Below are 15,208 nucleotides of genomic sequence, written 5' to 3'. Positions count from 1 at the left end.
ATGATCTAGCAATCCCACTGCGGGGGTCTTTATCCAAAAGAATTGAAATCAGCACCTCAAAGAGATACTAGGACTCCTGAGTTTTTAAAATTTCTCTCAAAGTCTCTGCTACCCAGCTCCTCACAGCACATAGGTCCCCGTCACTTTTAAACCCCAAAATAAAACCTCACAGCCCCCCCCCCCCGCCCGCCGCGAACCCGCTGATCCCAGGCACCTCACTACTTGCCCCAAACTGCCTTCCAGGTACAGAATTTTGCCCCCTGCCTTGGCGGGGCGGGACTGAGACAGGCCAGGCCAAGTCCCAGGGGAAGGTGCCCAGCGACCTGCGGGAGGTCCAGGCACGCCTGGCCGTGCGGAAATCGGCCCTTCAGGAGGCCGCGCTGCCCGGAGCAGCGTGACGCGGGGGCGCAGCCAGACTCCAGACTCGCCGCGCGCTCCCCCGCGCCTCGCTTCCCTGGGCCGCCGCCAGTCCTGCTCCGCCGCCGGGGGCGGAGCGTGGCCCTTTTTGGTCCGGGCAGGCGTGGCCTCGGTCCCGGAGGTCACTCTGCCTCCCGGCTGGCTGCTGTCACTTGCGCTCTGCGCCTGGCTCAGCTCGGCTCGCAGGTTTCCCCGCGCGCACCCGGCCTGCGCCCCCGCCCTCCGGAGCAGCTGCGGCAGCAGCAGCGGGCAAGCCCCTCCCTCCATCCCCCATCAGAGAGACCACATGGGCCCGGGGACTATCTGCCCGTGCAGGGGCGCCCTGTCTCACCCCCAGGTGTGGACCTGGATCGAGCCCGTGGTGGTCTCCACCCAAATGGCCGCCTCCCTCTATGACGCGGGGCTGCTCCTCGTGGTGAAGGCGTCCTTCGGAATCGGGTTTTTTTCCAACGACAGCGCCAGCCCGTCGCCCCGGGGGTCTCTAGAGAACCAACAGCAGAGAGCCATCTCCAACTTCTACATCATCTACAACCTTGTGATAGGCCTGACACCCCTGCTGTCGGCCTATGGGCTGGGCTGGCTCAGTGACCACTACCACCGCAAGATCTCCATCTGCATGCCTCTGCTGGGCTTCATGCTCTGCCGCCTCGCGCTGCTGCTCAAGGTGCTGCTGGACTGGCCCGTGGAGATGCTCTACGGGGCGGCGGCGCTGAACGGGTTGTGCGGTGGCTTCTCGGCGTTCTGGTCGGGGGTCATGGCCCTGGGATCCCTCGGCTCCTCGGAGGGCCGCCGCTCCCTGCGCCTCATCGTGATCGACTTGATCCTGGGCTTGGCGGGCTTCTGCGGGAGCATGATCTCTGGGCACCTCTTCAAGCAGATAGTCGGGCACTCCAGCCAGGGCCTGGTGCTGACCGCCTTCAGCGTGAGCTGTGCTTTCTGTGCCCTTTTCTACAGCCTCTTGGTGCTGAAGGTCCCTGAGTCCAAGGCCAAGCCCAGCAAGGCTGTGGATATGGTGTCTGCCACAGTCAGCACCTATAACACCCTGGATCCTGATCCGACAGATAAGCAGCGTGTGGTGAGGCACCCTTCATCTCCTGCAAAAGCAAAGCCAAAGAAAACTATTATTGCCCTGCTCTTTGTGGGTGCCATCATATATGACCTGGCAGTGGTGGGCACAGTGGACATGCTGCCCCTTTTTGTGCTGAGGGAGCCTCTGAGTTGGAACCAAGTGCAGCTGGGCTACGGTATGGCTTCAGGGTACACCATCTTCATCACCAGCTTCCTGGGCGTCCTGGTCTTCTCCCGTTACTTCCAGGACACCACCATGATCATGATTGGAATGGTCTCCTTTGCGTCTGGAGCCCTCCTCTTGGCTTTTGTGAAAGAGACATACATGTTCTACCTTGGTGAGTCTGGCATTCTTGGGGAGGCAGGACAAGGACACTGCACATCCCCCAAGTCATGGGGCTGACCCCAGGGATGCTGTGGTCTAGGTGTCCCAGCTCAGCACCGGAGATTATACCTGCTATCTAGGAGACACAAGGGAGACAGGATTATGTGCACTTGAGTTTGTCGGTATTGTTACTTGTGTGGCCCCTGAAACGTTACCAGAGTGGTGCCCATAGCTCTAGGAAGTCAAGGGAGGGCTGGTCAGTGGTGCCTGGAGTCAGCAGGAGAGCCTTCGGGATGCCCTCAAGTGGAGGAGATAGGGTTGAGTTTCTTCTCCCCAGTTTTAAAGGGATAAAACATTAAGTAATCCAGCTGAAAAAGTCCTTTAATTAAAATCATTTCAATCATTTTGGGTCAAGCACAAGCTTTTTATAAAAAAAATTCTCCATAAATGCCTTCCACAACCAATGTAATACATTCATTCCCTCAAGGAAGCAGAATGAAGTTCCTATCTGAGGACAAAGGCAACTGCTAGCCGAGCGCTCTGGCCATGCTCCAACAGACCTCTCTACAATGATAGAAATGTTCTGTATCTGTTCTGCCTAATACACTAGCCATTAGCCACGTGTGGCTATGAAGCCCTTGAAATGTGGCCAGTGCAACTTAAAGAACAGAATTTTTCATACTATTTTCATTTAAATTAATTTAAATAGTCACGTGGCTGGTTAGTGGCTAACATATTCGAACAACTGAAGATGGTTCCCAGAGACCATCCTTTGGCAGAGGTCACACAACTCAGAAAAACCCCTCACAAAATGGCAAGATGACCTTTAGCCAGCTCCCAGTTCAACAGGCCGTGTGCAAGAGCCAGAGTCCCCCCTCCCCTTCCCTCCCCCCACCCCACACACACCCGCCAAGGGATAATGAACAGGGCTTGAGGGAAGGAGGGGTGTGTGGCTGGTGTGTTAGTGGCACACACTGCCAAAGCTCCTGCGACCATCTCCCAGAGGTGACGATGAACGGCGAGCACAGACACCTCTCTCCCGGGAGGCAAGGAGTTCTGAGTGACATCAGCTCCACTTCCCTAGAAACAACTTAACTCTACTAATAAAGACACCCTTCATCCTCTGTCACCACTGTGCTTGGCACCTTGCAGATGGGTCTGCAGCAATGTGCAGAGAATCAGCCTGCCTGGGGCTGGGGGAGGAGGTGGGGGGGGTCCTAGTCTGCCAGGAGAGAAACCATTTCTTCAAGGCCACATAGGATTGTGGGAGAGCGGGTAGGGGAGGCCTTTGCTCTATTCTAATTTACTCTTTGGCCAAGGCTGCGCTACAGTGAGGAGTGTTCTCCTGTGATTCCTTTCCAGCTCGGGCCATCATGCTGTTCGCTCTCATCCCCATCACAACCATCCGATCGGCAATGTCCAAGCTCATCAAGGGCTCCTCTTATGGTGAGTGAAAGGAATTTCTCAGAGGTTCTCTCTGGACGGTTTCAGAGCCAGTTGGCTTGAGGCACAGGGTTTGGACTGGCAGAAGGCACAGGAGAGAGTTCCAGCAGCAGCCTTGAAGACACTAGAAATACACTGCTGTCCATCCAGAGTGAGATCAGGAGGGTGGGAAAGACTCGGAAAGTCATCCGCTGAGAAGCCACAGTCAAAGGGAGATACTACCATCCACTGGCCATGGGAAGAGCCAGCTGGGTGGAGGCAAGAATCCTGTAAAATGAGCCAGGAAGACAGAGGGAGTCTGGGGAGGGTGAAGGGGTCTCCTGAGAACCCCCCGAGACTCAGCTCTCAGGGAACATGGAGGGACAGCTTAGTAACCTTGGTCCCTTCCACAGGAAAGGTGTTTGTCATCCTGCAGCTGTCCCTGGCTCTGACCGGGGTGGTGACATCCACGGTGTACAACAAGATCTATCAGCTCACCATGGAGAAGTTCGTTGGCACCTGCTTTGCACTCTCCTCCTTTCTCTCCTTCCTGGCCATCATCCCGATTGGGTAAGACAGAACCAACGTCTGCTCTTTGGGCTGGGGCCTGGGGCTTAGGTCAAGGACTGTTGGAGCATTTCCAGTCCATTATCATGAAATATTATTTATTTTCAACAATTACACAATGGGTTCTGAGTAGGCTCTCTCACAGAGAAAAAGTTCTCCTGTTTCCCCAAACTAATAATCTGGTGATTTGGAAATTCCCTAAAGTTTATAAGTAATAAACAGAGGGCCCTAACAAGCTAGCTAGCTCACTTCCTGGCGGTTTTGTAATACAATTTATTTATAGGCACCTCCTATACTTCCTTGTCATCAGGGGCTGGGATTAGAAACCTTCTTGTACCACTCAGACCTCTTTTGTTTAGTCTCCTTTAGGTGAGAGTCAGCCGGCCTCATTTCCAGGTGCTCTTTCTTGTCTGTACCTTCCAAGGGCTTGGCAACTTCTGTGCTCAGTGCCCTTTAAATCTCATGGCCACCAGACCGTGTGAGCTCCCCTGTAGGACGTGGGCAATTCCTTTGACCTCTCTGGGGGAATTGTCTTGTTTGCAAAACAAGAGCGCTAAAGTCTGGAAGATAACAGGCAGGAGGAAGGCTAGAGAAGCAAAGGAGTGGTACTCCAGGCCCATGGGGAGAGTGCCAGCCTAGATCATCACCAAAATGGACCACATGGAACAGTCTAGTCTTTGACCAGCCCCATCCAAGGGAAATATGGTACAAGCCACAAGTACAAGCCATATTATGTGATTTAAAATTTTCTAGTAGCCACGTTTAAAAACAATAAAAGTAACAGGTGAAATGATTTTAATAACATTTGATTTGGCCCAATAGATCCAAAATATCTTTGTAATCAATTTATAAAATCAATGAGTCTTTTAAACTAAATCTTCAAAATCTGCTATTTTATCCTGACAGCACACCTCAATTTGGACTCCATTTGAACACCTTTCAAGTGTTCAGTAGCCAATGTAACTAGTGGCTACGTATTAGCTCAGTTGTGGTTTAGGCCCTTTTATCCTTTCCTAAGGTGTGGTTATCTCACACTTGTATCATTCCCACCAGAGGATTATTGATATCCACAGTAAAACACAAGGGACTTGACATAGATTTGCATTTTAAAGGGACCAGTAGCACACCAGAGCCCTACATTATCAGTAATGGTGGTGTTATAGGCAGCAGAGTAGACCAGAATTGAAGGCAGGTTGGAAGTGGGAAGTGGATGGTGGAATTCTCACCATCTTCTTTGAATCCTCACATCGCATTGCATAGGTCCCTGCCTGCACAGAAGGCTGAGCCTCCTGAGACAGGAGCCATCAATCATGAAGGCTCTTTGCTTTATTTCATAGTTGAGAAAATAATAAGATATGAGGATCAAACAGCTGAGAGAATTTGTACAAAACAGCAGACTTGATTACTAGTGCCTTCTTGGGCCAGTTCTCATTTTCTCCAGGTGTAGGACTGAGCCAGACCTGTCCTCAAGCTGCCCAGCCCTTAGGCCTTTTCATGTACCTTTGTTTTCATGAGAGTCTCAGCTGAATAGGTTGGGTTTAGCTAGAGCTGACCCATAATGCAAACTTCTCAGGAGTCCCAGCTCTTTGTCCATGTGAGTAATGGGTTAGTAGCTGTGCTGCTTGGAAGTTATCCAGTGCTGTTTGATTGGCAGTTGGTTGAAATATAGTCTCTTTGACCTAAACAAATCAACAAAAAAGAAAACAAGTCTGACTAGTTAATGTGTCATAGCTAGAGATATAAACAAATGAAAGCATTGAGAATATGCAATAATTGGTTCCTTTCTGCAGTTTCATTGCTTCATATGTGTGCTAAGGAGATGCTTTCCCTTTTTTAAGAGACTTTGGGGTGCATGAAACAGGTGTGCTGCCCTTGACACCTACCCCCCAATGTACTATGTAATATGCACCTGGACCCAGCCCTACACTGTGTGCATGGAATCTTGATTAAGATATGCATGATCTTCATGATCTTATATCACAGAAGCAGGGACAGAATCTTGAACCAATCATAAGTAACTGAATTCTTATGTGAATTGAGGCACTTAAGTAGTTGCTAATTGTTTCCCTCTGTTGTAGACATTTAGCTGTAGAGGGACCCATGTGCGACCGAAGCCTCCTTTGCTTGCTGTACATTGGAATCGCCTGGAGAGATTTAAAAACTACTGATGTCTGGCTCCTACCCCCAGAGATTCTGACTCAGTTGATCTGGGATGTAGCCTGGGCACAGGAATTTTTTAAAGCTCTCCAGTTTATTCGGATATACAACCAAGGTTGAGAACCTCTGGTATAAAGGGAGTTTTTCTATTACCTTTTCCTTCCACGAAGTCACAAGTAAATAAGATCCTGAAAAATTATTACAAGAGGCCAAGGCTGCACTGTCAATCATTAAGTGCTATTAGCAGGAAAGACTAGAACTCTCTAACCACAGAAAGAAAAGCTACATTCCAATGACATAAAAGCTCAGGAAGACAAGTCACAGCAGGGAGTGGAGGAGGGCAGAAGGCTGGGAGGAGAGGTTCCTGGGCTGAGCTGCCAACAGCCCATCTGCAGGAAGGGAGTGTGGCCCCAGCTCTTCCTGGTACCACAGTGAGTCAATTTCATGTCACTGTGAGAACCTGCTCTCTCCTGCTTGTTCTTCTTTACGTGCGACAGGGAGACGCTGAGGGAGTAACTATCTGGCTCTGCCCATCCGCAACCCACTGGCCACCCAACACACATGCACTCGGCTGCTGCCTCGTGCTTCATAGAGAAAACAGACGCCATTAGAGGAGAGTGGGCTCATTTTCTCCAAAGTAAATCTACAAGCCTACATTCTTTTGCACCCATTCTGTTCTTCTTCTCCCCCCAACCTCTCTCTGAAAGATAATAATAGCAAACACTTAAACAGCCCTTATTCTGTGCCAGGCACTACTTTAAATATTTCATATATTTTAACCTTCTCAAACAGTCCCCTGAGACAATTACTATTTTATCCCCATTTTGCAGATGAAGAAACAGACTCTAAGATGTCATGTAACTTGCCAAAGATTACAGAGCTAATAAGTGGCAGAGACAGAATTTGAACCCAGGCAGTTGGTTCTCAGCCACTTCTTGACTTGCTTCTTAGAAGAGTCCCTGGGTGCCACCTCTCCCCTTCTCCTTAGAGAGCTTACTTGCACTACTTAGCTGCTCCTTCTCCTGAATTCTTCCTATCAGAAGTGACACGTGATCTACCACCCTCTCTCCTCCTTTTTATGGCCATGTTCTCCAGTGCTGGTCTGCACCTGCCGTCTCGTCCTCACCTCCCGTTGACTTTTCAACCCACTCTACAGGCTGATTTCCCCCTTCAGTGCCACCAGGGCTACGCTAAGATCTGACTTCCTCACAGCTGAATGCAGTGGACTCCCTACCATCCTCATATTGCATGGATTCTCAGAGGCCCCCAGCACTGTTGGTCACTCTTTCCTTGGAAGGCACTTGTCCCTGTCACTTGACTTTCTTAACACCTTCCCTCCCGGGTTTCTCCTACCTCTCTGACTTCTCTATAAACCTCCACGTGGAAGAATTCTTTGGGGCTCTGCTCTGGGTTGTCATCTCACGTCATGTCCTCTCTAAACAATCTAAAGTATGTTCAAAACTTTAAATAGTTTCCAAAATTGGGTCCTTGATGCACTCCTAAAGTCTGCTCCCCTCCAGTCTTTCCCATCTCATTAAATGGCATCAGCACTCACCCAGGGTAGAAACCGGAGAGTCACCAATGTCCTCTCTCTCCTTCATCCTCCCACACCTCCCGTCCATTAAGCCTCATTGACTCTCCCTCCAACTCATCCTTTTCTCTTCATCCCTACTGCTGCCACCCAAGCACTTGGGGGACCAAATTCGCCTCGGAGCCATTCTCCCCACATCCACCCATGTTCCCCTCTCACCCTCTCTCCACCAGCTGGCCAGAGCAATTTCCTTAGAGTGTACACCAGTTCACACCATCTCCTGCCCAAAGCTCTGCGCTTGGCTTTCACTGCTCTTAAGACCCAAATTTCTAACCGTGGACCACAGGTCCTTCCTAATCCAGCCTCCCATTCCTGCCACTAACCACCCTCCCCATTCTATGCTTCAGCCCCAGGAGCCTACCCTCATGCTCTTCCCCCTTCCTTACCCACACATCCTTCTTAACACAACTTAGTTGTGGTCTTAACTTGAACACCGTTTTCTCAAAGAGGATTTGAGAAAATCCCCTTCTCAATCTAACTTCGATCCTGCTATTATATGCTCCCCAAGCTTCCCATACTTTTCCTTCATAGCATGATAGTTGATGATTATTTAGTGATTATCATGTTTTACAAGCTTGCTTACTAGACTGTAGGCTCCCTGAGGGCAGGAACCACACCTGTTTGACTCACCTCGTATCCTGTGTCCAGCAGAGAGCTTAGCGTGTACTCGAAGTATTTAATAAATGAACGATCTGTCAGAAGGGCGTGACACCTACTAGCCAGCACTGCTGACCATCCATATCCCAGAGCTGCCTGTTGACTGGCCATGAAGTCAGGGGTTGGCCATCACCATATCAATGAAAATTGATCAATAGTCAGTCTAAAAAAGAAATAGAAAATTTTAGTCATGCTATCCCAAGGATTATAACCCAGGAGACAGTATTTCAGAAAACTGAGGACTGTTCCACCTGTTAGAGGTCAAGGCACAGTTACATAAGTTGTTTTTTGGGTTTTTTAAAAATTTTATTTATTTTTAGCTGCATTGGGTCTTTGTTGCTGCGCGTGGGCTTTCTCTAGATGTGGCTCGTGGAGGCTACACTAGGTTGCAGTGCACAGGCTTCTCATTGCAGTGGCTACTCTTGTTGTGGAGCACGGGCTCTAGGTGCATGGGCTTCAGTAGTTGTGGCTCACGGGCTTAGTTGCTCCGTGGCATGTGGGATCTTCCTGGACCAGGGCTTGAACCCGTGTCCCCTGCAATGGCAGGCGGATTCTTAACCACTGTGCCACCAGGGAAGCCCTACATAAGTTTTTCAGACAATGGGTTATACATCAAAGTAACATATTGTGGGGGGCGGGGCGAGGGATAAATTAAGAGTTTGGGATTAACATATACACACTACCATATATAAAGTAGGTAAACAAGGACGTACTTTATAGCACAGGGAACTATACTCAGTATCTTGTAATAAACTATAATGGAAAAGAATATATACATGAATCACTTTGCTGTACACTTGAAAATAACACGACATTGTAAATTAACTATGCTCAATTTAAAAACATTTCCCAATATGGACCAGAAAAGAACACCAAAGTAACATATTGACAGTTTACATAGTCCAACAAGGTGAGCAGTCGGTTGTTGTGACCCCTTACAGGATTGAGAAAGGAATGTTAACTCCTAGGGAGTTACCTTGCTGGCGCCAGGAGGAAATAGCTTTTTTTTTTTTTTTTTTGGTGAGTAGGAATTCCTGTGTCTTCTAAGGGGATCTAGTTAGCATATAATGCAGGCACACAATGCACACTAAAGCGGAGGAGGTAGTTGCTCAAATGGGCAGAGAGTCTTATGTTTACAAGTTTTCTTGTCCCGCCTTAATTTATCAACCACGTGGCTGTGCTGTCGTGGTCCACAGTAGGGAGGGGTGAGCTGTGGAGTCGGGCCTGCAACCGGAGTTCATGTGGTCCTGGGCTAGCAGTCTCTAAGTCTTGGCTTGCCTCTTACCAGCTGTCATACCATGAGCTCTAAGTACAGTAAGTGCTCTCCCCTGGAGAGCCCTAGGGCTCATGGAAGGTGAGGAATCAGTGTTTGGAAGTTTCCACAAAGCTTTTCCTTAGAAGGGTTTGGATTTATGCTCACACCCCATCCAGCAGCTCCAGATGTGGTCCACCCATCAGGAAGAACTGTGGTGTGCCAGCTTAGAACCTGAGGTTCCTAGAGCTCAAACAGTTGAGAAAACAGAGGACACCAGAGGTTGAAGGACATGCCAAAGATCCAAGACTCCAACTAGAGCTCCTCATTCCTGTGCATTCACTTATCTCCAAATATTTCTAAACAATGTAATGATTTATGGAAGAGAGAAAAGGGCTATGGAAAAGGCAAAAGAGGATGCAGCTAATTCTGCTTGGGATGAGCAAAACTTGGTCCACGTGGGAATTCATCATCAGGCAGAAGTGAGATGGAAAGAGACTCCAAGAAAAGGAAAATGTAGATGCAAAGGGCTCTTGATGTTATGGGACAGGAAGGAGGCTGGAGTGAGAGAAGTTCCCTCGGGCCCTCTCCCTTCATGCAGTACAGCATTCTGCTGCCATAATGGATAGAACCTCCTAGTCTACCAGTGCTAAAGAGGTGGCCAGAGACCTCCCCGCCCCATTCCAGCTGTTCTCTCATAATTCTCTATTGTAAATTCTTACAGCATGGTGGCCTATAAGCAAGCCTCGTGGTTGCAGCACGGAGACATTGCAGAGAAAGGAAGGTGCTGAACTGCAGGAGCTGGAACCACCAGCAATGGCTGGGGCCCTCTGAAGACCAAGGAAGGGAACAGGAACTGGTAACCAAAGTACCCATTGCTCAAGAAACCCGAGTTCCAGCCAGAGTCAGCCTCAGAGCGACTTGCTCTGGCTCAAGGGTCCCTGGTGGGTAGGGAAAAGCCTTTTCCTGGTGATGGAGAAACTTTCTCAGCTTTCAGACATCGCAATCAGTCAGAGGTTAGGTTCTGCAGACAGTAGAGTGTGAACTTTCAAGGGTGATATGAAGGCCACACACACAGCCATACCAGACACTGAAGCCCCTTTTCTTCCAGGAATGGAAGGGCTTCAGTGTCTGGTATGAGGGCTCCAACATATGGTAACTAGTCACCCAGGAGTCCTGTGTGAGAACTCAAAGGGGAACAGGGAAGGGATGTTTTGTAAGAACTGCCAACAGTGAACGTCAGTCAATATTTTTTAAATTAAAATAGAAACTTGAAAAAAAGTTAGCTTTCTTCCCGGAAGCCTTGTTATTTGTGAACAACTCCAGAGAAATCTGGAGCTCAGGCATTTGACTTCAGGGTAGTTTTGCTGTTACTGTTGTTTTTAAGAAACAAATATCAAAAGGCTTTCTTCAGAGGAATATAATGGGATACTGTCAGTCAACAGTATTTCCCAAAGGGAGAGGTGTAAAGGGAGAGGGGTGATAGACTAAGAGCCATTTTATTTTGATGTACTTATTTTTATAGCCTATTTTAATTATGTGTATAAAAGACTTACCTCCTAATAAAATCAACATTCACAGCATGAGCGTGTGAATCATTCTTTGGTCAGGTTCCCACTAGAACTCAGATATAGCATTCTTAGACTAGGGTTAAACTTAAAGCTTGCAAATGATTAAAAGCTAGCATTTAAATCTCAGAGCAGTTGAGCTCAGAGTTGTATCACTGATCCCTTGCAGGGACTGGTCAAAACTTTATGGCACGGGGCTTCCCTGGTGGCGCAGTGGTTGAGAGTCCGCCTGCCGTTGCTGAGCCTGCGCTCCGCAACGGGAGAGGCCACAACAGTGAGAGGCCCGCGTACCGCAAAAACAAACAAACAAACAAACAAAAAACACTTTATGGCACATGTACTAAGGTCCCGGCACCATGCTAGGTGCTGAGATACAGCAAGAACACAACAGCTCCTGCCCTACCAGTGTATTATCGAATGGGTGGAGCAGACAGAACAGGAGGCAACAGTGTTGTGTCCTATAATAAACGCTAACGTAAGGGAGCATATAATGCAGATACAAGAGCGCAGGGAGGGCTTCTCAGAAGAAGTGGCATAAGACTGGAAAGATAAGGAGTTACCAAGGTGGGACGCTGAGGGACATTCCAGGCAGAAAGAACACGCTGGAAGGCCTGAAGGTGAAAATACCCCAAAATATACAAAATCAATGTGAGGGGAGAAAAGAGGGATGGAGGGAGAGGTATCCAGGGCAATGGAATCAAGAGGTGAGATTGGAACAGTGAGGAAGAACAACATCAAGACAGAGCCTTTAAAAAGTCTCTTTATACCTAGAATAGTCAAATTCATAGAGTCAGAAAGTACACTGATAGGCCAGCAGGTGGGGAGGCGGAATGGGGAGTCAGTGTAAGGGGACAGAGTTTCAGTTTAGGAAGGTGAAATTTTCGGGAGGTGGATGATGGTGAGAGTTGCACAACAATGTGAATGTACTTAGTGCCACTGACCTGTACAGTTAGATATGGGTAAAATAGTATGTTTTATATTATGTGACTTTTACCACAATAAAAAAAATTTTTTTTAAGTTTCTCTTTAGAAGTGCAAATCAAAACTACAATGAGGTACCACCTCATGCCAGTCAGAATGGCCATCATTTAAAAGTCTACAAATAACACATGCTGGAGAGGGTGGGGAAACCCTTTTACACTGTTGGTGGGAATGTAAATTGGTGTAGCCACTATGGAGAACAGTATGGAGGTTCCTCAAAAACTAAAAACAGAGTCACCATATGATCCTGCAATCCCACTCCTGGGCATGTATGTGGAGAAGACCGTAATTCGAAAAGATACGTGCACCCTAATGTTCACTGCAGCACTACCTACAATAGCCATACATGGAAACCACCTAAAGGTCCAACGACAGATGAATGGATAAAGAAGATGTGATACATATATACAGTGCAATACTACTCAGCCATTGAAAAGCATGAAGTAATGCCATTTGCAGCAACATGGATGGACCCAGACACTGTAACTCAGACAGAGAAAGACAAATACCACATGATATCACTTATATGTGGAATCTAAAATGCAAAACAAATCAACATATCTATGAAACAAAAACAGGCTCACGGATATAGAGAACAGACTTGAGGTTGCCAAGGGAAAGGCAGGGGAGGTAAGGAATGGTAGTTTGGGATTAGCAGATGCAAACTATTATATAGGATGGATAAACAACAAGGTCCTACAGCATAGTACAGCGAACTATATTCAACATCCTGTGACAAACCATAATGGAAAAGAACATGAAAAAGAATATATATAACAGAAGAAATTAACAACATGGTAAATCAACTCTACTTCAATAAAAAGTTTTTTTTAAAAGGAAAAGATAGTTTCTCTTTAGAGTAATGGCATAGGTGTTGAAAGGTTTTAAGCAGGAACATGGAATGCTTACCTCTTTATCTTGGTAAGAGGACTCCGGCAGCACTGAGAATGAACTGGTGGAGGAAGGAGTGAGCAAGGCTTGCAGAAGGAAGACAAGCAGAGAGACCTCTGCATGAATCCAGGTGAAGGATGGTGGTGGACTGACTGGGTAAGAAGCTATGAGGATGGAGAAAGGTTAGATGGACTTGGAGAAATATTTGCAAGCTAGAGGTCAACAGAAGTTGGTGATGGATGAACTGCAAAGCGTGAGGTAGACGGAGGCAAGAATGACTCAGGTCTGGGGTTCAGGCAGCCCCAAATCTCCTTCCTAAGGAGGCAGAGATCCTCGCTGAGACAGGCAACATCAGCAGAGAAGGTGGGATGGGAAAGATGAGTTCAAGGCCATGCTCTACCTCTCTAAACAAACTCTCACCAATATGCTCATTCCTCTGGACTCCTGGCCTCCCCAACCCTAGCCCCTGAACCGGTTCCCCAACCTAAATGAATCTAATCATTGGCTTCTCCATTCCTATCCTAAAAAACTTGCTCTCAACATCCAGAAAAATTTCCTTATTTGTCCACATTGACCCTGCCATAAACGTGTGGGTTTTCACCTAAGCTGGGCTCTCAACACCCTAGTATTGACTCTTTTTCAACCCCACCTGTCACCAGGGTAGTAGTGTCAAACCTTTTCAGCTTTCTCCAGGTCTTCTAGCAGATGTTCTAACCCATTAGTTCTCAAAGTGTGGTTCCTGGATCAGCATCATCAGCATCCCATGGGAACCTGTTAGAAATGCAAATTCTCAGGCCCTACCCAAATCAAACTCTAGGGGTGGGGCCCCCAGATTGGTGTTTTCACAAGCTCTCAGGCCTAGGAACCACTGTTCTAATCTATGGGACTTTTTCTCCTTACGAACTTTTGCTGAGTCCCCTTCCTCCTCTCCCTGCATCCTTAATTCTTGAGGCCCCCAAAGCCCTGCCTTGGTTCCCTTCCCAGGTAATCTAGTCTACCAGAACTCTCTTTCCAACAATCTAGTCAACACCTCCCCCTGGGTTTCCTCAAACGGAAGTCCAAACCAAATTCTTCTCCTACCCCACCATCTAAGCCTATACTTCACCTTCTGTTTTTCTCGATTGATTTCGTATTTCAGTAAATGGCATCACCTCCCAACTCCCAGGCTGGAAATCTCCAAGTAATCTCTGACTCCTTCCCCTCACCACAGAAATCCATCTCCCTTTCTATCACTTCTTTTTTATGATCTAGTCCCATCTATTCCCCCAGACCTTCAGTCTGACTACAATCCTCCAGCATACTATTTTCATAATCTTCTTAAAAGGAAAACAGTTTAAAAAATGATATATCTCCCTTTTAAATTTTCAACTGGCAAAGCACACAGGAAGGACTGTTACGGGAACATCCTTGATATTTAAGTTGGCCATATTTGAACAATAGGACAAGTCTTTCCATAAGGGTTATCACATAATGAGGGCCCAGCAGACGCTTAGGTGCTTTGTATACATTATTGCTAGTCCTATTGGCAACCCTTCAGGAAAGGCATGTCTTCATTTCAAAGATCATAATACTGAATATCAGAGAGATGTGACTTGCCCAAAGCCACATACCTAGAAAGTAGAAAAGCTGACATTTGGTCCCAAATCTCTCATCCCACACCTTGCTGCCTCATTTTGTATAACTGAAGTCTTATATTAATGGTGTCTACTATCAGTAAGCCAAGTTTAGCACCAGTTTAAGTCCATTTCCAGTGCATTGCCATCATTAGGTAAGCTTAACTGAGCATTCTGATCTCTAATTTACAACACACTTGAATGCTCTAATGAGCTACAGGCATTTCTTCTTTACAGATTTTTTAAAAACATAGGAATCAAAAAAAAAAATCAGGAAATGACTGGCTCTGACTCAGCATATGACATTGTGCTTTGTTACGGGATAGAATAGGAAGAAATCCTTCATGTAATTACCTGGGCTGGCTGCCAACCTTCCTGCCAATCACAGTTACAGATGGACACTGGGCGGTTTCTTCATGTCCTCAGATTGGTGTCACCTTGTAAGATGTAGGAGAGGGCAAACTGAGGATAAGTCCAAAAAGAAACGAAGAATAAAAAGTTAAATGGGGCTTCCCTGGTGGCGCAGTGGTTGGGAGTCCGCCTGCCGACGCAGGGGGCGCAGGTTCGTGCCCCAGTCCAGGAGGGTACCACGTGCCGTGGAGCGGCTGGGCCCATGAGCCATGGCCGCTGAGCCTGCGCGTCCGGAGCCTGTGCTCCGCAACGGGAGAGGCCACAACAGTGAGAGGCCCGTGTACTGCA

At 47.6% G+C, this 15,208-nt stretch overlaps 1 protein-coding gene and 1 long non-coding RNA gene across 2 annotated transcripts; one reads left to right on the top strand and one right to left on the bottom strand.

Moving 5' to 3' along the window:
* Positions 1-277: 277 nt before the first annotated feature.
* Positions 278-11,017, top strand: SLC46A2 (solute carrier family 46 member 2). Its single transcript, XM_082627781.1, has 4 exons — positions 278-1,823; positions 3,173-3,256; positions 3,646-3,802; positions 10,181-11,017. Exons 1-4 carry the CDS (start codon positions 704-706, stop codon positions 10,245-10,247), a joined length of 1,428 nt encoding a protein of 475 aa, XP_082483907.1. The 5' UTR covers positions 278-703; the 3' UTR covers positions 10,248-11,017.
* On the bottom strand, positions 3,839-14,982 carry LOC309807859. The gene is made up of 4 exons (XR_014294678.1): positions 14,864-14,982; positions 13,572-13,667; positions 8,178-8,367; positions 3,839-5,478 (listed from the first exon to the last, which is right to left on the bottom strand). It is a non-coding gene; the product is annotated as an uncharacterized lncRNA (long non-coding RNA).
* Positions 14,983-15,208: the final 226 nt, after the last annotated feature.

Source organism: Mesoplodon mirus (assembly GCF_964341445.2).
Source record: "Mesoplodon mirus genome assembly, chromosome: 1".
Classification (NCBI taxonomy): Eukaryota; Metazoa; Chordata; class Mammalia; order Artiodactyla; family Ziphiidae; genus Mesoplodon; species Mesoplodon mirus.
The sequence above is the reverse complement of the archived record's forward strand: the minus strand, read 5'-3'. Positions and strand labels throughout refer to the sequence as shown.

Coding starts and splice junctions, on each gene's coding strand:
- SLC46A2 (XM_082627781.1), top strand. CDS start 704: ATGGGCCCGGGGACTATCTGCCCGTGCAGGGGCGCCCTGTCTCACCCC. Junction 1,824..3,172: donor GACATACATGTTCTACCTTG/GTGAGTCTGGCA, acceptor ATTCCTTTCCAG/CTCGGGCCATCATGCTGTTC. Junction 3,803..10,180: donor CTGGCCATCATCCCGATTGG/GTAAGACAGAAC, acceptor AAATTCTTACAG/CATGGTGGCCTATAAGCAAG.